Source organism: Melanerpes formicivorus, unplaced genomic scaffold, assembly GCF_026170545.1.
Source record: "Melanerpes formicivorus ecotype bairdi unplaced genomic scaffold, bMelFor1.0.p_v2 SCAF_108, whole genome shotgun sequence".
NCBI classification, from domain to species: Eukaryota; Metazoa; Chordata; class Aves; order Piciformes; family Picidae; genus Melanerpes; species Melanerpes formicivorus.
This window is the reverse complement of record NW_027142460.1, coordinates 990,477-1,012,456: the sequence shown is the minus strand read 5'-3', so window position 1 is coordinate 1,012,456 and position 21,980 is coordinate 990,477. Positions and strand designations below refer to the sequence as shown.

Sequence of the window (21,980 nt, the reverse complement as noted above, 5' to 3'; positions counted from 1 at the left end):
TTTGTGCCCAGGGGCAGTTGAGCAGGCTGCTGAAGGAGCTGCTGGTTGGCATTGCAGCTTTTAAAGATGAATTCAAAGTAGAAGGTTCCAAACCTGGTCAGACTTTCTCCAGGATGCCTTCCTTCTCTCCATCACTGCCCCTTCCCTGCCTCCTGCCCCACAGCCACTGCCACTGCTTCTTTCTGCCCCTGCATCCCCCACACCAGCTCCAGCAACCCCCTGTGGCAGCTGCAGCTAGCTGCCAGTGGTCTGTCTGCTGCATTAAACCAAACCTCTGCCTGCTGGCATCCTGAGAGCCAGGAGACAGCCTTAAGGAAGTCCTAGTACCACTCACCTTATGTCTTGGAGTCCTCAGCCCATCAAGGATCACTGAGTCTTCAACTTCAGCCTTGCAGTCTCTTGGGAAGGCTCTTTCCTGGGCATCAGTGGCTGAGCTGAGCAGCAGAGCCACTGATTTCTTGTCACTTTTGTTGTTGTTGTTGTGTGTGGTGACTTAATCTCCCTGCTGCCAGACCTGGGAGGGGGGCACTGCACTTGAGATGAGCCCTTCCCTGTGAAGGACAGAGCTGCAGTGTACTGGGCAGTGTTCCTTCTTCCTTTGCAGGTGTGAATGGCCCCTGCAGAGTGCAGAGGGCATGGTGCAGCCATGCAGGCACTGTGCAGCTGGGGTGGAGGAGCACAGACCAGGCTGCCCCACTGCAGGGTGGAAGTGCTGCTCCTCAGCCCTGCTGAAGAGCTGAAAGTCAGGGCTGCCATGTTTTGGATGGGGTTGAATGGCTTGCTTTAATTTCTTTTCAGGACAAGTTGCATCCAAGGAATCTCATCCCAGAGCTCTGCAGACTGTTTTATGGCTTGGGCTGGGTGACAGGAACTGGTGGAGGGATCAGCTTGAAGCATGGGTGAGTAAAGGCTGGAGAGAAGGAAAGTGGTGGTCAGAGGAGGGGTGGCTGTGTACAGGGGTTGGAGAGGGCAGTTAGAAGGTCAGGAATAAGCAAGAAGGTGGAAGAGGAAATGAACAGTACCCAAAAGGTAACCTGCAGAAGGGAGGTGGCTGCTCTGAGCCATCACTGGAGCTGTCCAGGGGAGAGAGAGAGAGCTGCAGGGGGACTTGTCCAGGGGAGAGAGAGAGAGAGAGAGAGAGAGAGAGCTGCAGGGGGACTTGTCCAGGGGAGAGAGAGAGAGAGAGAGAGCTGCAGGGGGACTTGTCCAGGGGAGAGAGAGAGAGAGCTGCAGGGGGACTTGTCCAGGGGAGAGAGAGAGAGAGCTGCAGGGGGACTTGTCCAGGGGAGAGAGAGAGAGAGAGAGAGAGCTGCAGGGGGACTTGTCCAGGGGAGAGAGAGAGAGAGAGAGAGAGCTGCAGGGGGACTTGTCCAGGGGAGAGAGAGAGAGAGAGAGAGAGCTGCAGGGGGACTTGTCCAGGGGAGAGGGAGAGAGAGAGAGAGAGAGCTGCAGGGGGACTTGTCCAGGGGAGAGAGAGAGAGACAGAGAGCTGCAGGGGGACTTGTCCAGGGGAGAGGGAGAGAGAGAGAGAGAGAGCTACAGGGGGACTTGTCCAGGGGAGAGAGAGAGAGACAGAGAGCTGCAGGGGGACTTGTCCAGGGGAGAGAGAGAGAGAGAGAGCTGCAGGGGGACTTGTCCAGGGGAGAGAGAGAGAGAGAGAGAGAGAGCTACAGGGGGACTTGTCCAGGGGAGAGAGGGAAGAGAGGGAGAGCTGCAGGGGGACTTGTCCAGGGGAGAGGGAGAGAGAGAGAGCTGCAGGGGGACTTGTCCAGGGGAGAGAGAGAGAGAGAGAGAGCTGCAGGGGGACTTGTCCAGGGGAGAGAGAGAGAGAGAGCTGCAGGGGGACTTGTCCAGGGGAGAGGGAGAGAGAGAGAGAGAGCTGCAGGGGGACTTGTCCAGGGGAGAGAGAGAGAGAGAGAGAGAGAGCTGCAGGGGGACTTGTCCAGGGGAGAGAGAGAGAGAGCTGCAGGGGGACTTGTCCAGGGGAGAGAGGGAGAGCTGCAGGGGGACTTGTCCAGAAGAGAGAGAGAGAGCTGCAGGGGGACTTGTCCAGGGGAGAGAGAGAGCTGCAGGGGGACTTGTCCAGGAGAGAGAGAGAGAGAGAGAGAGAGAGCTGCAGGGGGACTTGTCCAGGGGAGAGAGAGAGAGAGAGAGCTGCAGGGGGACTTGTCCAGGGGTGAGGGAGAGAGAGCTGCAGGGGGACTTGTCCAGGGGAGAGAGAGAGAGAGAGAGCTGCAGGGGGACTTGTCCAGGGGAGAGAGAGAGAGCTGCAGGGGGACTTGTCCAGGGGAGAGAGAGAGAACTGCAGGGGACTTGTCCAGGGGAGAGAGAGAGAGAGAGAGAGAGCTGCAGGGGGACTTGTCTAGGGGAGAGGGAGAGAGAGAGCTGCAGGGGGACTTGTCCAGGGGAGAGAGAGAGAGAGAGAGCTGCAGGGGGACTTGTCCAGGGGAGAGAGAGAGAGAGAGAGAGAGCTGCAGGGGGACTTGTCCAGGGGAGAGAGAGAGAGAGCTGCAGGGGGACTTGTCCAGGGGAGAGGGAGAGAGAGAGAGAGAGCTGCAGGGGGACTTGTCCAGGGGAGAGAGAGAGAGAGAGAGAGAGAGCTGCAGGGGGACTTGTCCAGGGGAGAGAGAGAGAGAGCTGCAGGGGGACTTGTCCAGGGGAGAGAGGGAGAGCTGCAGGGGGACTTGTCCAGAAGAGAGAGAGAGAGCTGCAGGGGGACTTGTCCAGGGGAGAGAGAGAGCTGCAGGGGGACTTGTCCAGGAGAGAGAGAGAGAGAGAGAGAGAGAGCTGCAGGGGGACTTGTCCAGGGGAGAGAGAGAGAGAGAGAGCTGCAGGGGGACTTGTCCAGGGGTGAGGGAGAGAGAGCTGCAGGGGGACTTGTCCAGGGGAGAGAGAGAGAGAGAGAGCTGCAGGGGGACTTGTCCAGGGGAGAGAGAGAGAGCTGCAGGGGGACTTGTCCAGGGGAGAGAGAGAGAGAGAGAGAGAGCTGCAGGGGGGACTTGTCCAGGGGAGAGAGAGAGAGAGAGAGAGAGCTGCAGGGGCCTTGTCCAGGGGAGAGAGAGAGAGCTGCAGGGGGACTTGTCCAGGGGAGAGAGAGAGAGCTGCAGGGGGACTTGTCCAGGGGAGAGAGAGAGAGCTGCAGGGGGACTTGTCCAGGGGAGAGAGAGAGAGCTGCAGGGGGACTTGTCCAGGGGAGAGAGAGAGAACTGCAGGGGACTTGTCCAGGGGAGAGAGAGAGAGAGAGAGAGAGCTGCAGGGGGACTTGTCCAGGGGAGAGAGAGAGAACTGCAGGGGACTTGTCCAGGGGAGAGAGAGAGAGAGAGAGAGAGCTGCAGGGGGACTTGTCTAGGGGAGAGGGAGAGAGAGAGCTGCAGGGGGACTTGTCCAGGGGAGAGAGAGAGAGAGAGAGCTGCAGGGGGACTTGTCCAGGGGAGAGAGAGAGAGAGAGAGAGAGCTGCAGGGGGACTTGTCCAGGGGAGAGAGAGAGAGAGCTGCAGGGGGACTTGTCCAGGGGAGAGAGAGAGAGAGAGCTGCAGGGGGACTTGTCCAGGGGAGAGAGAGAGAGAGAGAGAGAGCTGCAGGGGGACTTGTCCAGGGGAGAGAGAGAGAGAGCTGCAGGGGGACTTGTCCAGGGGAGAGAGAGAGAGAGAGAGAGCTGCAGGGGGACTTGTCCAGGGGAGAGAGAGAGAGAGCTGCAGGGGGACTTGTCCAGGGGAGAGAGAGAGAGAGCTGCAGGGGGACTTGTCCAGGGGAGAGAGAGAGAGAGAGAGCTGCAGGGGGACTTGTCCAGGGGAGAGAGAGAGAGAGCTGCAGGGGGACTTGTCCAGGGGAGAGAGAGAGAGAGAGAGAGAGAGCTGCAGGGGGACTTGTCCAGGGGGGAGAGAGAGAGAGAGAGCTGCAGGGGGACTTGTCCAGGGGAGAGAGAGAGAGAGAGAGAGCTGCAGGGGGACTTGTCCAGGGGGGAGAGAGAGAGAGAGAGCTGCAGGGGGACTTGTCCAGGGGAGAGAGAGAGAGAGAGCTGCAGGGGGACTTGTCCAGGGGAGAGAGAGAGAGAGAGAGCTGCAGGGGGACTTGTCCAGGGGAGAGAGAGAGAGAGAGAGAGAGAGCTGCAGGGGGACTTGTCCAGGGGAGAGAGAGAGAGAGAGAGAGAGAGCTGCAGGGGGACTTGTCCAGGGGAGAGAGAGAGAGAGAGAGCTGCAGGGGGACTTGTCCAGGGGAGAGAGAGAGAGAGAGAGAGAGAGCTGCAGGGGGACTTGTCCAGGGGAGAGAGAGAGAGAGAGAGAGAGAGCTGCAGGGGGACTTGTCCAGGGGAGAGAGAGAGAGAGAGAGAGCTGCAGGGGGACTTGTCCATGGGAGAGAGAGAGAGAGAGAGAGAGCTGCAGGGGGACTTGTCCAGGGGAGAGAGAGAGAGAGCTGCAGGGGGACTTGTCCATGGGAGAGAGAGAGAGAGAGAGAGCTGCAGGGGGACTTGTCCAGGGGAGAGAGAGAGAGAGAGAGCTGCAGGGGGACTTGTCCAGGGGAGGGAGAGAGAGAGAGAGCTGCAGGGGGACTTGTCCAGGGGAGAGAGAGAGAGAGAGAGCTGCAGGGGGACTTGTCCAGGGGAGAGAGGGAGAGAGGGAGAGCTGCAGGGGGACTTGTCCAGGGGAGAGAGAGAGAGAGAGAGAGAGCTGCAGGGGGACTTGTCCAGGGGAGAGAGAGAGAGAGAGAGAGCTGCAGGGGGACTTGTCCAGGGGAGAGAGAGAGAGAGAGAGCTGCAGGGGGACTTGTCCAGGGGAGAGGGAGAGAGAGAGAGAGCTGCAGGGGGACTTGTCCAGGGGAGAGGGAGAGAGAGAGAGAGCTGCAGGGGGACTTGTCCAGGGGAGAGAGAGAGAGAGAGAGCTGCAGGGGGACTTGTCCAGGGGAGAGAGAGAGAGAGAGCTGCAGGGGGACTTGTCCAGGGGAGAGAGAGAGAGAGAGAGAGAGAGCTGCAGGGGGACTTGTCCAGGGGAGAGAGAGAGAGAGAGAGAGAGCTGCAGGGGGACTTGTCCAGGGGAGAGAGAGAGAGAGAGAGAGAGCTGCAGGGGGACTTGTCCAGGGGAGAGAGAGAGAGAGCTGCAGGGGGACTTGTCCAGGGGAGAGAGGGAGAGAGAGAGAGCTGCAGGGGGACTTGTCCAGGGAGAGAGAGAGAGAGAGCTGCAGGGGGACTTGTCCAGGGGAGAGGGAGAGAGAGAGAGAGCTGCAGGGGGACTTGTCCAGGGGAGAGAGAGAGAGAGAGAGAGAGCTGCAGGGGGACTTGTCCAGGGGAGAGAGAGAGAGAGCTGCAGGGGGACTTGTCCAGGGGAGAGGGAGAGAGAGAGAGAGCTGCAGGGGGACTTGTCCAGGGGAGAGAGAGAGAGAGAGAGAGAGAGCTGCAGGGGGACTTGTCCAGGGGAGAGAGAGAGAGAGAGAGAGCTGCAGGGGGACTTGTCCAGGGGAGGGAGAGAGAGAGAGAGAGAGAGCTGCAGGGGGACTTGTCCAGGGGAGAGAGAGAGAGAGCTGCAGGGGGACTTGTCCAGGGGGGAGAGAGAGAGAGAGCTGCAGGGGGACTTGTCCAGGGGAGAGAGAGAGAGAGAGAGAGAGAGCTGCAGGGGGACTTGTCCAGGGGAGAGAGAGAGAGAGAGAGAGAGCTGCAGGGGGACTTGTCCAGGGGAGTGAGTGAGAGAGAGAGAGAGCTGCAGGGGGACTTGTCCAGGGGAGAGAGAGAGAGAGCTGCAGGGGGACTTGTCCAGGGGAGAGAGAGAGAGAGAGCTGCAGGGGGACTTGTCCAGGGGAGAGAGAGAGAGAGAGAGAGAGAGCTGCAGGGGGACTTGTCCAGGGGAGAGAGAGAGAGAGAGAGAGAGCTGCAGGGGGACTTGTCCAGGGGAGTGAGTGAGAGAGAGAGAGAGCTGCAGGGGGACTTGTCCAGGGGAGAGAGAGAGAGAGCTGCAGGGGGACTTGTCCAGGGGAGAGAGGGAGAGAGAGAGAGCTGCAGGGGGACTTGTCCAGGGGAGAGAGAGAGAGAGCTGCAGGGGGACTTGTCCAGGGGAGAGGGAGAGAGAGAGAGAGCTGCAGGGGGACTTGTCCAGGGGAGAGAGAGAGAGAGAGAGAGAGCTGCAGGGGGACTTGTCCAGGGGAGAGAGAGAGAGAGCTGCAGGGGGACTTGTCCAGGGGAGAGAGAGAGAGAGAGAGAGAGAGCTGCAGGGGGACTTGTCCAGGGGAGAGAGGGAAGAGAGGGAGAGCTGCAGGGGGACTTGTCCAGGGGAGAGAGAGAGAGAGAGAGAGAGAGCTGCAGGGGGACTTGTCCAGGGGAGAGAGAGAGAGAGAGAGCTGCAGGGGGACTTGTCCAGGGGAGAGAGAGAGAGAGAGAGAGAGAGCTGCAGGGGGACTTGTCCAGGGGAGAGAGAGAGAGAGAGAGCTGCAGGGGGACTTGTCCAGGGGAGAGAGAGAGAGAGAGAGAGAGAGCTGCAGGGGGACTTGTCCAGGGGAGAGAGAGAGAGAGAGAGAGAGAGCTGCAGGGGGACTTGTCCAGGGGAGAGAGGGAAGAGAGGGAGAGCTGCAGGGGGACTTGTCCAGGGGAGAGAGAGAGAGAGAGAGAGAGAGCTGCAGGGGGACTTGTCCAGGGGAGAGAGAGAGAGAGAGCTGCAGGGGGACTTGTCCAGGGGAGAGAGAGAGAGAGAGAGCTGCAGGGGGACTTGTCCAGGGGAGAGAGAGAGAGAGAGAGAGAGAGCTGCAGGGGGACTTGTCCAGGGGAGAGAGAGAGAGAGAGAGAGAGAGCTGCAGGGGGACTTGTCCAGGGGAGAGAGAGAGAGAGAGAGCTGCAGGGGGACTTGTCCAGGGGGGAGAGAGAGAGAGAGAGAGAGAGCTGCAGGGGGACTTGTCCAGGGGAGAGAGAGAGAGAGAGAGAGCTGCAGGGGGACTTGTCCAGGGGAGAGAGAGAGAGAGAGAGAGCTGCAGGGGGACTTGTCCAGGGGAGAGAGAGAGAGAGAGAGAGCTGCAGGGGGACTTGTCCAGGGGAGAGAGAGAGAGAGAGAGCTGCAGGGGGACTTGTCCAGGGGAGAGAGAGAGAGAGAGAGCTGCAGGGGGACTTGTCCAGGGGAGGGAGAGAGAGAGAGAGAGAGAGCTGCAGGGGGACTTGTCCAGGGGAGAGAGAGAGAGAGCTGCAGGGGGACTTGTCCAGGGGGGAGAGAGAGAGAGAGAGAGCTGCAGGGGGACTTGTCCAGGGGAGAGAGAGAGAGATAGAGAGCTGCAGGGGGACTTGTCCAGGGGAGAGAGAGAGAGAGAGAGAGAGCTGCAGGGGCACTTGTCCAGGGGAGAGAGAGAGAGAGAGAGAGAGCTGCAGGGGGACTTGTCCAGTGGAGAGAGAGAGAGAGAGAGAGAGAGAGAGAGCTGCAGGGGGACTTGTCCAGGGGAGAGAGGGAAGAGAGGGAGAGCTGCAGGGGGTCTTCTTCCTGTCCATTTCCTCTCTTCACTTAAGGTTAACTAAGTTGTCTTTATGGAACAGTGCCTTCCTCCTGGTTCAGTTCCCTGAGCAGGCACCAAACTGTCACATGCTGTGCTTTGAGCAGAGGAGTCTCTCCCTTGACCCTTTCTGGGCAGGAAGGGATCTGCTGGAGACAGAATCCAGAAGAGAGCTGCTGCAATAATTGGGGGACAGGAAGATCTCTGCTGTGAAGAGAGACTGAGAGCCCTGGGGCTGTTCAGTCTGGAGAGGAGAAGGCTGAGAGGGATCTGATCAATGTCTATCAATAGCTGAGTAGTGGGGATCAGGATGAAGGGGCCAGGCCCTGTTTGGTGGTGCCCAGTGATGGGACAAGGAGCAACAGGAACAAGCTGGAACCCAGGAGGTTCCACCTCAACATGAGGAGGCACTTCTGCTTGGTGAGGGTGCTGGAGCCTGGAGCAGGCTGCCCAGAGAGGCTGTGGAGTCTCCTCTGGAGCCTTTCCAACCCCACCTGACTGTTCCTGTGTGCCCTGCCCTGGGTGCTCTGCTCTGGCAGGGGAGGGTTGGCCTGGCTGAGCTTTTGTGTCTGTAACTGGTCTCATTGTTCACTAGATGTCTCTGTGCTCCTGGGTTTAGTGTGCTCCTCTTGACACTACAGAGTGGTTTACAGTTGGCTAAGAAGCTCTGGGCTTGGGGTTTTGGGTGGGGTTTTTCTGTTTCCTTGGTTTAGTTTGGGTTTTGTTTGGTTATTGTTTGTTTTTTGGTTTGGTTTTGTTTGGGTTTTGGTTTGGATTTTGGTTTGGGTTTGGTTTGGGGTTTGGGATTGATTTGGGTTTTGGTTTGGGTTTTGGGATTGATTTGGGTTTTGGTTTGGGTTTGGTTTGGGGTTTGGGATTGATTTGGGTTTTGGTTTGGGTTTTGGTTTGGGATTGGTTTGGGTTTTGGTTTGGGTTTTGGTTTGGGATTTGTTTGGGTTTTGGTTTGGGATTTGTTTGGGTTTTGGTTTGGGTTTTGGTTTGGGTTTTGGTTGGGTTTTGGTTTGGGTTTGGTTTGGGTTTTGGTTTGGGATTTGTTTGGGTTTGGGTTTGGTTTGGGTTTTGGTTTGGGTTTTAGTTTGGGGTTTGGTTTGGGGTTTGGGATTGATTTGGGTTTTGGTTTGGGATTTGTTTGGGTTTTGGTTTGGGTTTTGGTTTGGGTTTTGGTTGGGTTTTGGTTTGGGTTTGGTTTGGGTTTTGGTTTGGGATTTGGTTTGGGTTTTGGTTGGGTTTTGGTTTGGGTTTTGGTTTGGGTTTGGTTTGGGTTTTGGTTTGGGATTTGTTTGGGTTTGGTTTGGGTTTTAGTTTGGGGTTTGGTTTGGGTTTGGTTTGGGATTTGTTTTGGTTTGGGTTTTGGTTTGGGTTTTGGTTGGGTTTTGGTTTGGGTTTTGGTTTGGGATTGGTTTGGTATTTGCTTGGGGTTTGGGATTTGGTTTGGGTTTTGGTTTATGATTGGTTTGGGTTTTGATTTGGGATTTGTTGGGTTTTGGTTTGGGATTTGTTTGGGTTTTGGTTTGGGTTTGGTTTGGGTTTTGGTTTGGGTTTGGTTTGGGTTTTGGTTTGGGATTTGTTTGGGTTTGGGTTTGGTTTGGGTTTTGGTTTGGGATTTGTTTGGGTTTTGATTTGGGTTTGGTTTTGGTTTGGTATTTGCTTGGGGTTTGGTTTGGGTTTTGGTTTGGGTTTGGTTTGGGGTTTGGTTTGGGATTGGTTTGGGTTTTGGTTTGGGATTGGTTTGGGTTTTGGTTTGGGATTTGTTTGGGTTTTGGTTTGGGTTTTGGTTTGGGGTTTGGTTTGGGTTTGGTTTGGGTTTTGGGATTGATTTGGGTTTTGGTTTGGGATTTGTTTGGGTTTTGGTTTGGGATTTGTTTGGGGTTTGGATTTGGTTTGGGTTTGGGGTTTGGTTTGGGTTTTATTTTGGGTTTGGTTTGGGATTTGGTTTGGGTTTTCGTTTGGGTTTGGTTTGGGTTTTGGTTTGGGGTTTGGGATTGGGTTTGGGTTTGGTTTGGGTTTTGGTTTGGTTTGGGATTGGTTTGGGTTTGGTTTGGGTTTTGTTTTGGGTTTTGGTTGGGTTTTGGGATTTGTTTGGGTTTGGGTGTTGGTTTGGGTTTGGTTTGGGATTTGCTTGGGTTTTGGTTTTGGTTTTGGTTTGGGATTTGTTTGGGTTTTGGTTTGGGGTTTGGGATTGTTTTTGGGATTGGTTTGGTTTTGGGATTGGGTTTGGGATTGGTTTGGGTTTTGGTTTGTGTTTGGCTTGGGTTTGGGTTTTGTTTGGGGTTTTGGGTTTGGGTTTTGGGTTGGGTTTGGGTTGGGTTTGGGTTTGGTTTGGGGTTTTGGGTTTGGTTTTGGGATTGGTTTGGGTTTTGGTTTGGGTTTGGGTTTTGTTTGGTTTTTGTTTTGGTTTTTTGCAATTACTGAAAACATTTCAGAAAATAACTTAAAAGTTATCTTAATTTAAAGTCAGTTTTTGGAAGCCTTTCCTCATGTAACTCTGACAAGGTTTACATGAAGCAGCTGCCCTTCTACTTGATGCCCTGCTGCAAGAGCCAGCAGTGTGCCCAGGGGGCCAAGAAGGCCAAGGGCATCCTGGCCTGCATCAGGAACAGTGTGGCCAGCAGGAGCAGGGAGGTCATTCTGCCCTGTGCTCAGCACTGGTTAGGCCACACCTTGAGTCCTATGTCCAGTTCTGGGCCCCTCAATTTAAGAAGGACATTGAGAGACTTGAAGGTGTCCAGAGAAGGGCAAGAAAGCTGGGGAGGGGTCTGGAGCACAGCCCTGTGAGGAGAGGCTGAGGGAGCTGGGGTTGCTTAGCCTGGAGAAGAGGAGGCTCAGGGGAGACCTCACTGGGGGTTGGTCTCTTCTCCCAGGCAGCCAGCACCAGAACAAGAGGACACAGTCTCAAGCTGTGCCAGGGGAGGTTTAGGCTGGAGGTGAGGAGAAAGTTCTTCACTGACTCATTAGCCATTGGGCTGTGCTGCCCAGGGAGGTGGTGGAGTCCCCATCCCTGGAGGTGTTCAAGAGGGGAGTGGATGTGGCACTTGGTGCCATGGTCTGGTCATGAGGTCTGTGGTGCCAGGTTGGACTTGATGATCTCTGAGGTCTCTTCCAGCCTTGGTGATGCTGTGAGACTGCGAGTGGAGGTGGGGTCTCAGCAGAGCAGAGTCAGGGGGCAGAATCCCCTCTCTTGCCCTCTGGCCACACTCTGGTTGGTCAGGCAGGCTTTGCCCTCTGTGCTGTGGGAGGGCAGTGGCAGCTCCTCTTCCCTGTGAGTGGTTCAGACCTCTGGTCAGGTTGAAGGTTGGTTGTGTAGTCCCCCAGCTCTGAGGTCTCATCTGCCTTGGTGTGATGGGGCTCTGCTGTGGGAGCAGCTGGGAAGTGCTGAGGGGCTGGAGCTGCTGTTTGCTGCTGGGGGGTGCAGAGCTCTCCTGCCTGTGCAGCAGCCTCCTGTTTATCCATTTCCTCTCTTGGTGTCTTTCCTCAGGGCTGAAATCTACATCGCTCCCTCGGGGGTGCAGAAGGAGAGGATCCAGGTACGTCCAGCTGCACTGCTGCCTGCCAGCTCAGCCTGCCAGGGAGCCAAGTGCTCAGAGCCTCATTTCTCCTGGGGAAAAGCCAGCAGCTTGCCCTGCTGCTGCCTGCCTTCTTGAAACAACAGAGGAGTGTGCCACAGCCAGCCAGGGTGCTTCAGTGCCCAGGGTGGATGAGTCTGGGTGGCTTCTTTGCTCTCACACAGCAGGCTCTGAGATCTGGGCCTGACTGAAGTCCACCTTTGTTCTTGACTGGCTTTTAAAGTGCCTGCCTGCAGCTTCAAGTCACAGTGGCACTGCACTCAGCTCTGTATTTGTTTGCATTTGAGTGGTTGCAAATCTTGGGCTTCAGTTTCTCAGTAAACAGGTGGCTTCTGCCCAGGGGAGGGGGACCACCTCCCCAGGGGAGTGAGACCTTCTGCCCAGGAGAGGGAGACCTTCTGCCCAGGGGAGGGGGACCACCTGCCCAGGGGAGGGAGACCTTCTGCCCAGGAGAGGGGAACTTTCTCCTCAGGAGAGGAGGACCTTCTCCATCTGCCTCCTTTCCAAAAAAGCTCTAAAATATAAGTGGAGGACAGAAGGGACCTTAAGGCCATCCAGTTCCAACCCCCCTTGCCATGGGGAGGGACCCTTCCTGCTATACCAGGGTGCTTGAGGCCCCATCCAACTTGGCTTTGAACGCTTCCATGCTTGGAGTCTCCACAGCTTCTCAGGGCAGCCTCTTGCAGTGTCTCAGCAGTCTCATCACAGGCAAGAATTGCTTGCTGCTGTCTGGTCTAGATCCAGCTTCCTCCAGCTGGGAGCCATCAGCCCTGTCACTGTGTTCCTTTGTGACACCCCCCTCCTGCAGACCCCCTGCACACGCTGGAAGGCTTTCCCAGAGCCTTCTGTGCCCCAGGCTGAACAGCCCCAGCTCTAGAGCTCAAGATCAGCATCAGCTGGGGGAAGGGACAGCACAACCCCAGGGAGGATCAGCAGGCAGAGTCAAGGGCACCTCTGCCAGTTCCAGCTGCCTTAGCAGCAAGATTTGCCTCTGTGCCCACAGACTGCTGGTGGCCCCATGGTGCTGTAACCCAGCCATGGCTGCACATGATGAGCCCCCAGCTCCACAGGGCAGAGCTCTGTTCCCTTCTTGCTCCCTGAAGGGAGGTTGTAGCCAGGTGGGGGTTGGTCTTTTCTCCCAAGCAGCCAGCACCAGAACAAGAGGACACAGTCTCAGGCTGTGCCAGGGGAGGTTTAGGCTGGAGGTGAGGAGAAAGTTCTTCACCGAGAGTCATTTGTCATTGGGATGTGCTGCCCAGGGAGGTGGTGGAGTCCCCATCCCTGGAGGTGTTTAGGAAGAGCCTGGCTGAGGCCCTTGGTGCCATGGTTGAGTTGATCAGATGGTGCTGGGTGAGAGGTTGGACTTGATGCCCTCAAAGGTCTTTACCAACCTGGTTAATTCTGTTGTCTCTCAGGAGTTGTGTGACAAGTTTGCTCACAGCCCTTGGGAAGAAGGCAAATGTCTGAGGGGTGGGTGTCAAGCAGAGGGGGCCAGGCTCTTTTCAGCTAGGGCAAGGGGCAGTGGGGACAAGCTGGAACCTGGGGAGTTCCATCTCAACATTGTGAGGGTGCTGGAGGCTGCCCAGAGAGGTTGTGGGCTCTCCTTCTCTGGAGCCTTCCCAGCCCTGTCTGGATGTGTTCTGTGTGCCCTGCCCTGGGGGCTCCTGCTCTGGCAGGGGGGTTGGATTCAGTGGTTTCCAGAGGTCCCTTCCAACCCCTCCCATGCTGTGAATCTCTGAAGCACAACTCTTCAGGTGCTCACAGGTGACCCTCTTTTTTCTTACAGCCAGAAGACATGTTTGTGTGTGACATGAGTGGGCAGGACATCAGTGGTCCTCCCCTGCACAAGAAGCTGAAGAAGAGCCAGTGCACTCCTCTCTTCATGAATGCCTACAGGATGAGAGGTGCAGAGCAAGTGCCTGTGGTTCAGCAGTGCCTGGAACAGGCCCTGCACAGCTTCACCTTCACTAGCACAGCCTTCAGACAGGGCAGCTCCAGTGCAGCCTGAGGCTCATTCACCTCCCAATATTTGTAGGCAGCTCTAGCTGTGATCATAGAACCACAGAATGGCCAAGGCTGGAAAAGGCCTTTAAGATCATGGAGCCCAGCCCTAACCCAGCTACCATGACCACTAAACCATGTCCTGAAGCACCACATCCACGGTGAGGACAGACTGAAGGAGTTGGGGCTGTTCAGTCTGGAGAAGAGAAGGCTCCCAGGTGACCTCCTTGTGGCCTTCCAGGATCTGAAGGGGGCTCCAGGAAGGCTGGGGAGGGACTGCTCAGGATCTCAGGCAGTGCTAGGACTAGGGGGAATGGAATGAAGCTGGAGGTGGGGAGATTGAGGCTGGAGGGGAGGAGGAAGTTCTTGCCCATGAGAGTGGTGAAGCCCTGGACTGGGTTGTGCAGGGAGGTGGTTGGGGCCCTGTCCCTGGAGGTGTTTAAGGCCAGGCTGGCTGAGGCTGTGGCCAGGCTGATCTAGTGTGGGGTGTCCCTGCCCATGGCAGGGGGGTTGGAACTGGCTGATTCTTGTGGTCCCTTCCAACCCTGACTGATACTGTGATACTATGGTGACTCCACCAGCTCCCTGGGCAGCCTGTTCCAACCCCTCACTGCTGTCCAACCTAAACCTTCCCTGGCACAGCCTAAACCCCTTTGCTCTCATCATTAGAAGGACACAGAGGTGTTGGAGAGAGGCCATAGGGGGCCACAAAGATGATTCAAGGCTGGAGCAGCTCTGCTGTGAGAACAGCCAGAGGGAGCTGGGGGTGTTCAGCCTGGAGAGGAGGAGGCTCCCTTTCCCCCCTTTCTTTCTCTCTCTCTTTCTCTCTCTCCATGCTGACAAGGGTGACCAGTTCTTCACTTTGGCAGCAGGAGTCTCCACAGGAAAAAACCAAAGCCTGCAATTGGACTTAGAATGGCAGTCAGGGACCTCCAGCCTTGACCAAGTATTAATCTGTTCTGAAACATTTAAATACCTTGAATGAGGCCAGAGGAGGCCACAAAGGTGATCCAAGGGCTGCAGCACCTCTGCTGTGAGCACAGGCTGAGGGAGCTGGGGGTGTGCAGCCTGCAGAGGAGAAGGCTCCAGGGGGACCTTTGAGCTGCCTGCCAGGACCTGAAGGGATCCTACAGGAAGGCTGCAGAGGGATTTTCCAGGGGGGTGTCCAGAGCCAGGCCAAGGGGGAATGGTTTGAAGCTGAGGCAGAGCAGGGTGTGACTGGAGCTGAGGAAGAAGTTCTGCAGTACCAGGGTGATGAGACTCTGGAACAGGCTGCCCAGGGAGGCTGTGGCTGCCTCCTGCCTGGTCAAGGCCAGGTTGGATGAGGCCTGGAGCAGCTGAGTCTAGCTGAGAGGTGTCCCTGCTGGAGCTGGTCTCTGAGGTGCCCTCAGGCCAGGCCATTGCATGGTGCTGTGGAGTGAGCCAGGTCTGTCAGGGACATGTCCTTAATGAGCACATCTCCAGATGAATTCTCAAGATGTTCTTTGTGTTTCTTGCTGTGTTTTTAGGGGCAGGGGCAGTGATCCACACTCACTCCAAGGCTGCTGTCATGGCTACCCTTCTGTACCCAGGGAGTGAGTTCATCATAACCCACCAGGAGATGATAAAAGGAATCCAGAAGTGCAGCTCAGGAGGCTACCACCGGTACTGTCTCTCATACTCTGCCTTGCTGTTCTCTTCTTGCTTGGTCCTTTGTTTCCTCCAGTCTGAAGTCACTGGAGCTGAGTGGTAAACTCTGTAAATGATCTGGTGGAGAGCAGCTCTGGGGAAAGGGATCTGGGGGTCCTGGTGGGTGGAAGGTTGACCATAAGCTGGCAATGTGCCCTTGTGGCCAAGAAGGCCAAGGGCATCCTGGGCTGGACTCGAAGGGCTGTTGTGAGTAGATGCAGGGAGGTTCTCCTGTCCCTCTGCTCTGCCCTGGTCAGGTCACATCTGGAATACTGTGGCCAATTCTGAGCCCCTCAGGTCAAGGAGGACCTCAGGGAACTGCCTGAGAGAGTCCAGCCCAGAGGCACTAAGCTGCTGCAGGCAGTGCAACATCTCCTGTGAGCACAGGCTGAGGGAGCTGGGGCTTGGAGCTTGGAGCAGAGGAGCCTGAGGGCTGCCCTCAGTGCTGGGGATCAAGATGTGCAGGGCAGTGCTGGAGGCCAGAGCCAGGCTCTGCTCAGGGATGTGCAAGGGCAGCACAAGGGGCACTGGGGGCAAGCTGGAGCAGAGGAGGTGCCAGGGGAAGAGAAGGGAAACCTTTGTGGCTGTGAGGGTGCTGGAGCCTGGAGCAGGCTGCCCAGAGAGGCTGTGGAGTCTCCTGCTCTGGAGCCTTTCCAACCCCCCCTGGCTGTGTTCCTGTGTGAGCTGCCCTGGGTGCTCTGCTCTGGCAGGGGGCTTGGACTGGGTGATCTCTGGAGGTGCCTCCCAACCTCTAACATCCTGTGAGTCTGTCAAAGTGGAATAAGAAGGAAGAAGTCCTCTGAGCTAATCAGTCATTGGCTTGGATTCTCTAAGAGGGTCTGAAGCCTGTGGAAGAGTTCTGAGATAAAATCCTGTCCTGTCAAGGGTATTGTGGCCTGTTGAGCTTCAGAAGCCAAAGAGCCCTGCCCTGACAAATCTCTCAGGAGCAGAGATGTTGCACAGCCCTGCAGTGTTCCACTGAAACCAGAGCCAGCCAGCTCTGGCTTGGATTGATAAGGTACAAGCTACCTTTGGGTGGACTTCATGTGGCATTGCCTGTGCTAGTTCAGGGCATGTCAGGAGAGTGGAGGATTTGAGCTTTGACTTGACAGCCTTTGAAAGCAAACTCAAGCTCCTGAATGCTCCTGTTATTGCTGTGCAAGGCTGAGCCCTGAGCTCAGTGCTCAGCTATTCCAGAGTATGTGTGATGGCTTGTTTGGAGGGCTCCACCCACAGAGGCTTGAGCTGGGATCTGCAAACAGCATTTCTGTACTACCTGACAGGCAGAGGAGACATGGAAATGCCAAAGTTCTTTCCAGCTTGTGAGCTTCATTGTTTGGTAGCTCTGTGTTGCCTTTTGGCAGGGGAGCCTGCAGCCTGTCTGCTGTGGGACTGTGAGCCTCCATTCACTTCTGGCTGACTTGCCAGCTCTGCCTTCTTCTCAGCAGCAGCATGGAGTTAGGAAGGGCAGCTCCTGCCTGACCAACCTGATCTCCTTCCATGCCCAGAGCACTGCCTGGTGGATGTGGGGCAGGCTGTGGATGTGGTCTGCCTAGACCTCAGCAAGGCCTTTGCCACCATCCCCCACAGCCAACTCCTGGCCAAGCTGTCAGCCCCTGGCTGGGACAGCAGCACTCTGAGCTGGGTTAGGAACTGGCTGGAGGCTGAGCCCAGAGAGTGGTGGTGAATGGTGCCACAGCCAGCTGGCAGCCAGGCACCAGTGGTGTGCCCCAGGGATCAGTGCTGGGCCCCAGCCTGTTCAATATCTTGATTGATGATCTGGAGGAGGGCATTGAGTCCAGCATCAGTAAATGTGCAGCTGACAGCAAGCTGGGGGCAGGAGTTGATCTGCTGGAGGGTAGAGAGGCTCTGCAGAGGGACCTTGCCAGGCTGGACAGATGGGCAGAGGCCAAGGGCAGGAGATTGAACACATCCAAGTGCCAGGTGCTGCACATTGGCCACAGCAACCCCAGGCAGTGCTACAGGCTGGGGTCAGAGTGGCTGAGAGCAGCCAGGCAGAGAGAGACCTGGGGGTGCTGGTTGATGGTAGGCTGAACATGAGCCTGCAGTGTGCCCAGGCAGCCAACAAGGCCAAGGGCATCCTGGCCTGCATCAGGAAGAGTGTGGCCAGCAGGAGCAGGGAGGTCATTCTGCCCCTGTACACTGCACTGGTTAGGCCACACCTTGAGTCCTGTGTCCAGTTCTGGGCCCCTCAAGCTAGGAAGGACATTGAGAGACTTGAAGGTGTCCAGAGAAGGGCAACAAAGCTGGGGAGAGGCCTTGAGCACAGCCCTGTGAGGAGAGGCTGAGGGAGCTGGGGTTGCTTAGCCTGGAGAAGAGGAGGCTCAGGGGAGACCTCATTGCTCTCTCCAACTCCCTGAAGGGAGGTTGTAGCCAGGTGGGGGTTGGTCTCTTCTCCCAGGAAGCCAGCAGCAGAACAAGAGGACACAGTCTCAAGCTGTGCCAGGGGAGGTTTAGGCTGGAGGTGAGGAGAAAGTTCTTCACTGAGAGAGTCATTCACCATTGGGATGTGCTGCCCAGGGAGGTGGTGGAGTCCCCATCCCTGGAGGTGTTGAAGAGGGGATTGGATGTGGCACTTGGTGCCATGGTCTAGTCATGAGGTCTGTGGTGACAGGTTGGACTCGATGATCCTCGAGGTCTCTTCCAACCTGGGTGACCCTGTGACAGTGTGAGTGAAAGTGCACCAATCCCTGGGCCCTGATGGGTGCACCCACACATGCTGAGGGAGCTGCTGGTGGTGCTGCTGAGTCATTTCTGAGAGGTCATGGAGAACAGGGGAGGTGCCTGAGGAATGGGAGAGGGCCAATGACACTGCAGGCTTCAAAAATGGCCAGAAAAAAGACCCAGGAGACTCCCAAGCAGTCAGCCTCACCCCCAACCCTGGAAAGGTGATGGAAGAGCTCATTCTGGAGGCCATCTCCAAGCACATGGAAGAAAAGAAGGTTATCAGGAGTAGGTAGCAGGAATTCACTAAGGGGCCACCTTGCCTGGCCAATGTGATAACCTGTGTGGGCAGGTGAGGGGGAGGGAGAGCAGTGGGTGGTGTCTGCTGTGACTGCAGCAAGGCTTTGGAGGGTGTCTCCCATCACAGCCTCAGGGGAGAGCTCCAGTGGGTTAGATGAGAGGGCCATGAGACAGCAGGTTCCACCTCAGCATGAGGAGACACTTCTTTATGGTGAGGGAGGTGTAGGGGCAGACTGCCCAGAGAGCTTAGGGAGTCTCTTTCTCAAGAGAGATTCAAAACTCCCTCAGGAGAACTTCCCTTGGGCTGTTGGTCACACTCCTAATGGACCCCAGGGGCCCATGGGCCTGCTGGGCCCCAAGGGCACATGGCTGGCTCATGGTGAGCTTGTTCCCCAGCAGCGCTCCCAGATCCTTCTGCACAGAGCTGCTTCCCAGCAGGTCAGCCCCCAGAGTGCTTCAGGCAGTGCTTCAGGTGCAGGAGCTCACAGGAGCAGCAGAGAGCTTGGCATGGCAGGACACGGTGGTGGAGTCACGCTCCAGGGGCTGGGAGCCTGGGGCTGCCAGGAAGGTGGCAGCTCAGGTGCTGGGCTGATGGCACAGGACAGGCTGACTTGCTGCAGCCCTGTGGCCCCTCAGGTGATTCCCTCCAGCCCCCCAGAGGTGCTGAGAGATGGCTGCTCAGGCAGCAGGAGCCTGCAACACACAGGCCCCTGGGTCCTTGTGCCCACAGTGGAGGGGGAAGCAGCAGGGCAGGAGCCTTGCTGTCAAGTGAGAGTCTGTGTGAGCAGCTCTTTGGAGTCAACATCCTGCCCAGAGCTACCTCAGGGACTGCAAGAGGCAGGAGGGGTGGGTGGCAAGCTGAAGGTGCCCAGTGGCAGGACAAGGACCAGCAGGGTACAGGCTGGAACCCAGGGGGTTCCATCTCAACCTGAGGAGCCCTTGTGTGTGGTGAGGGTGCTGGAGCCCTGGGGCAGGCTGGCCAGAGAGCTTGTGGAGTCTCCTGCTCTGGGGACTTCCCAACCCCATCCTGTGTGACCTGCCCTGGGTGCTCCTGCTCTGGCAGGGGATTGGACTGGAAGATCTCTGGAGGTCCCTTCCAAGCTCTGCCTCTCTGGGGTTCTGTGAGCACAGAATGGGATCTTTCAAGAGAAGAGGCTGAGGATGTGTTGGGTTTAATGCCATAAGCCTTCTCTGGGGGGTTTCCAGGAGAGTGGTATGGATGGGATAATGAGAAGTGTCTGTTGGCCTAAAGAGGAGCCCAGTGAGGCCAGAGCAGCTTTACTTTGGGCTTCAGCAGGAGAACAGCTCTATGGTCAATAGCTTTGAAAGGGCCACTCTGACACAGGACACTTTTTGGGAGAAGGTTTGGCTAAATGTGGGCTCCTTGCATTTCACAGTCTCACAGGATCACCAAGGTTGGAAGAGACCTCAAAGATCATCAAGTCCAACCTGTCATCACAGACCTCATGACCAGACCATGGCTCCAAGTGCCACATCCAATCCCCTCTTGAACACCTCCAGGCATGGGGACTCCACCACCTCCCTGGGCAGCACATCCCAATGGGCTCTCTCAGTGAAGAACTTTCTCCTCACCTCCAGCCTAAACCTCCCCTGGCACAGCTTGAGACTGTGTCCTCTTGTTCTGCTGCTGGCTGCCTGGGAGAAGAGACCAACCCCCACCTGGCTACAACCTCCCTTCAGGCAGTTGTAGAGAGCAATGAGGTCTCCCCTGAGCCTCCTCTTCTCCAGGCTAAGCAACCCCAGCTCCCTCAGCCTCTCCTCACAGGGCTGTGCTCAAGGCCTCTCCCCAGCCTTGTTGCCCTTCTCTGGACACCTTCAAGTCTCTCAATGTCCTTCTGAAACTGAGGGGCCCAGAACTGGACACAGGACTCAAGGTGTGGCCTAACCAGTGCTGAGCACAGGGCACAATGACCTCCCTGCTCCTGCTGGCCACACTGTTCCTGATGCAGGCCAGGATGCCATTGGCTCTCTTGGCTGCCTGGGCACACTGCTGGCTCATGTTCAGCCAGCTGTCAATCAGCACCCCCAGGTCCCTCTCTGGTTGGCAGCTCTCAGCCACTCTGACCCCAGCCTGTAGCTCTGCATGGGGTTGCTGTGGCCAAAGTGCAGCCCCTGGCACTTGGACTTGTTGAATGCCATCCTGTTGGCCTCTGCCCATCTGTCCAGTTGGTCGAGGTCCCTCTGCAGAGCCCTTCAGCCCTCTCACTGACCAACATCTGCTCCTAACAACTCCTGGCTATGCTGTACACATTCACTGCATTCCATTGCAGAGTGTATTTCTTGCCTATAAATACAGCTTCAGTTGCTTCTGCCTTCTGGTCTGGCAGAGGTAATGCTGGGGGGGGGAACTTCAACCCACCACACAGACAGCATCCCCTGCCCTCCTGTAGCCAGCCATTCACTCCTGCTTCTTGAAGGAGAGGTTTCCTGCATCCACAGACAGCACTGGTTTGAAACCCATCATCCATGTCTCTTCCAGCTATGATGACACCCTGGTGGTTCCCATTGTGGAGAACACCCCAGAGGAGCAGGACCTGAAGGAGAGGATGGCTCGTGCCATGGAGGCGTACCCCGACTCCTGCGCGGTGCTGGTGCGGCGCCACGGCGTCTACGTCTGGGGAGAGACGTGGGAGAAAGCAAAGACAATGTGAGTCCAGGCTGGCAGTGGAGCAGCTGTTGCTCTTACACCTCACAGGCTCAGTGGCCTTCAACTTAGGTGCTCTTCCTGATGCAGGCCAGGATGCCCTTGGCCCTCTTGGCCACCTGTGTCCAGTTCTGGGCACTGGATGATCTTTGAGGTCTCTCCCAGCCTTGGTGATACTGTGATACCTTCCAGGACTCTTAGAGCCAGAGATCTCTTCTGAATGCAATGGGCACAGAGAGGGTGTCCTGTTGGTACAGGGCTTTGTTCTGCAGTAGGATCACAGAGTGTTAGGGGTTGGAAGGAACCTTGAAAGCTCATCCAGTCCAACCCCCCTGCCACAGCAGGGTCACCTAGAATAGGTCACACAGGAAGATGTCCAGGGGGGGTTGGAATGTCTCCAGAGGAGACAAGTGTCCTTGTTTTAAAAATACCAAATAATTCTAATTGTTGGAAGGATCAGGATCCTCCCAAATATTGCTAGATCAGCAAATCTCTTCAATTTGTGATCTCCCACAATATTTCTATTCCAATATGAGGCTTGAAATATGCCCCAAGCATGACAGATTTCTTCTGAATGATACCTAACATTCCGTAAGGACACCACAAAAAGCTCACCAGGAGCTCTCAGTGTGCACTTGCAGCCCGCAAAGCCAACCAGAGCCTGGGCTGCAGCAGGAGAAGTGTGGCCAGCAGGGCAAGGGAGGTGATTCTCCCCCTCTGCTCAGCCCTGGGGAGACCCCACCTGGAGTCCTGCCTCCAGTTCTGGAGCCCCTGTGACAAGAGGGATCTGGAGGGGCTGGAAGGTGTGCAGAGCAGGGCCAGGAGGATGAGCAGAGGGCTGGAGCACCTCTCCTGTGAGGACAGACTGAAGGAGTTGGGGCTGTTCAGTCTGGAGAAGAGAAGGCTCCCAGGTGACCTCCTTGTGGCCTTCCAGGATCTGAAGGGGGCTCCAGGAAGGCTGGGGAGGGACTGCTCAGGATCTCAGGCAGTGATAGGACTAGGGGGAATGGAATGAAGCTGGAGGTGGGGAGAATGAGGCTGGAGGGGAGGAGGAAGTTCTTCCCCATGAGAGTGGTGAAGCCCTGGCATGGGTTGTGCAGGGAGGTGGTTGGGGCCCTGTCCCTGGAAGTGTTTAAGGCCAGGCTGGCTGAGGCTGTGGCCAGGCTGATCTAGTGTGGGGTGTCCCTGCCCATGGCAGGGGGGTTGGAACTGGATGATCCTTGTGGTCCCTTCCAACCCTGACTGATTCTATCATACATATTTCCAAGAAAGGATAAAGGATTTCACATTATCACAGTACATTACAGGTTGGAAGGGACCTCAAGAGATCATTGGGACCAACCCCCCTGCCAAAGCAGGATCACCCAGGGTAGGCTGCACAGGAATGCATCCAATTGGGTTTTGAATGTCTCCAGGGCAGGAGACTCCACAACCTCTCTGGGCAGCCTGCTCCAGGGCTCCGTTACACTCACTGCAAAGACGTTTCTCCTCATGTTGAAGTGAGATCTTCCATGTTCAAGCTTGAGCCCATTGTTTCTTGTCTTACAACTGTGTACCACCAAAAAGAGCTTGGCCCCCTCCACTTGACACTCACCCCTCAGGTATTTATAGCTGTTGATGAG

General features: G+C 56.4%; 1 protein-coding gene across 1 annotated transcript in view; it reads left to right on the top strand.

The window, feature by feature from the left end:
* Positions 1-21,980, top strand: part of APIP (APAF1 interacting protein) — a 29,741-nt gene that overhangs the window by 1,061 nt on the left and 6,700 nt on the right. Inside the window, exons 2-6 of the mRNA XM_068166838.1 lie at positions 799-899; positions 10,952-11,000; positions 12,826-12,943; positions 14,549-14,684; positions 20,194-20,361. Coding sequence (XP_068022939.1) covers positions 799-899; positions 10,952-11,000; positions 12,826-12,943; positions 14,549-14,684; positions 20,194-20,361 — 572 coding nt within the window. The remainder of the gene's footprint in view (positions 1-798; positions 900-10,951; positions 11,001-12,825; positions 12,944-14,548; positions 14,685-20,193; positions 20,362-21,980) is intronic.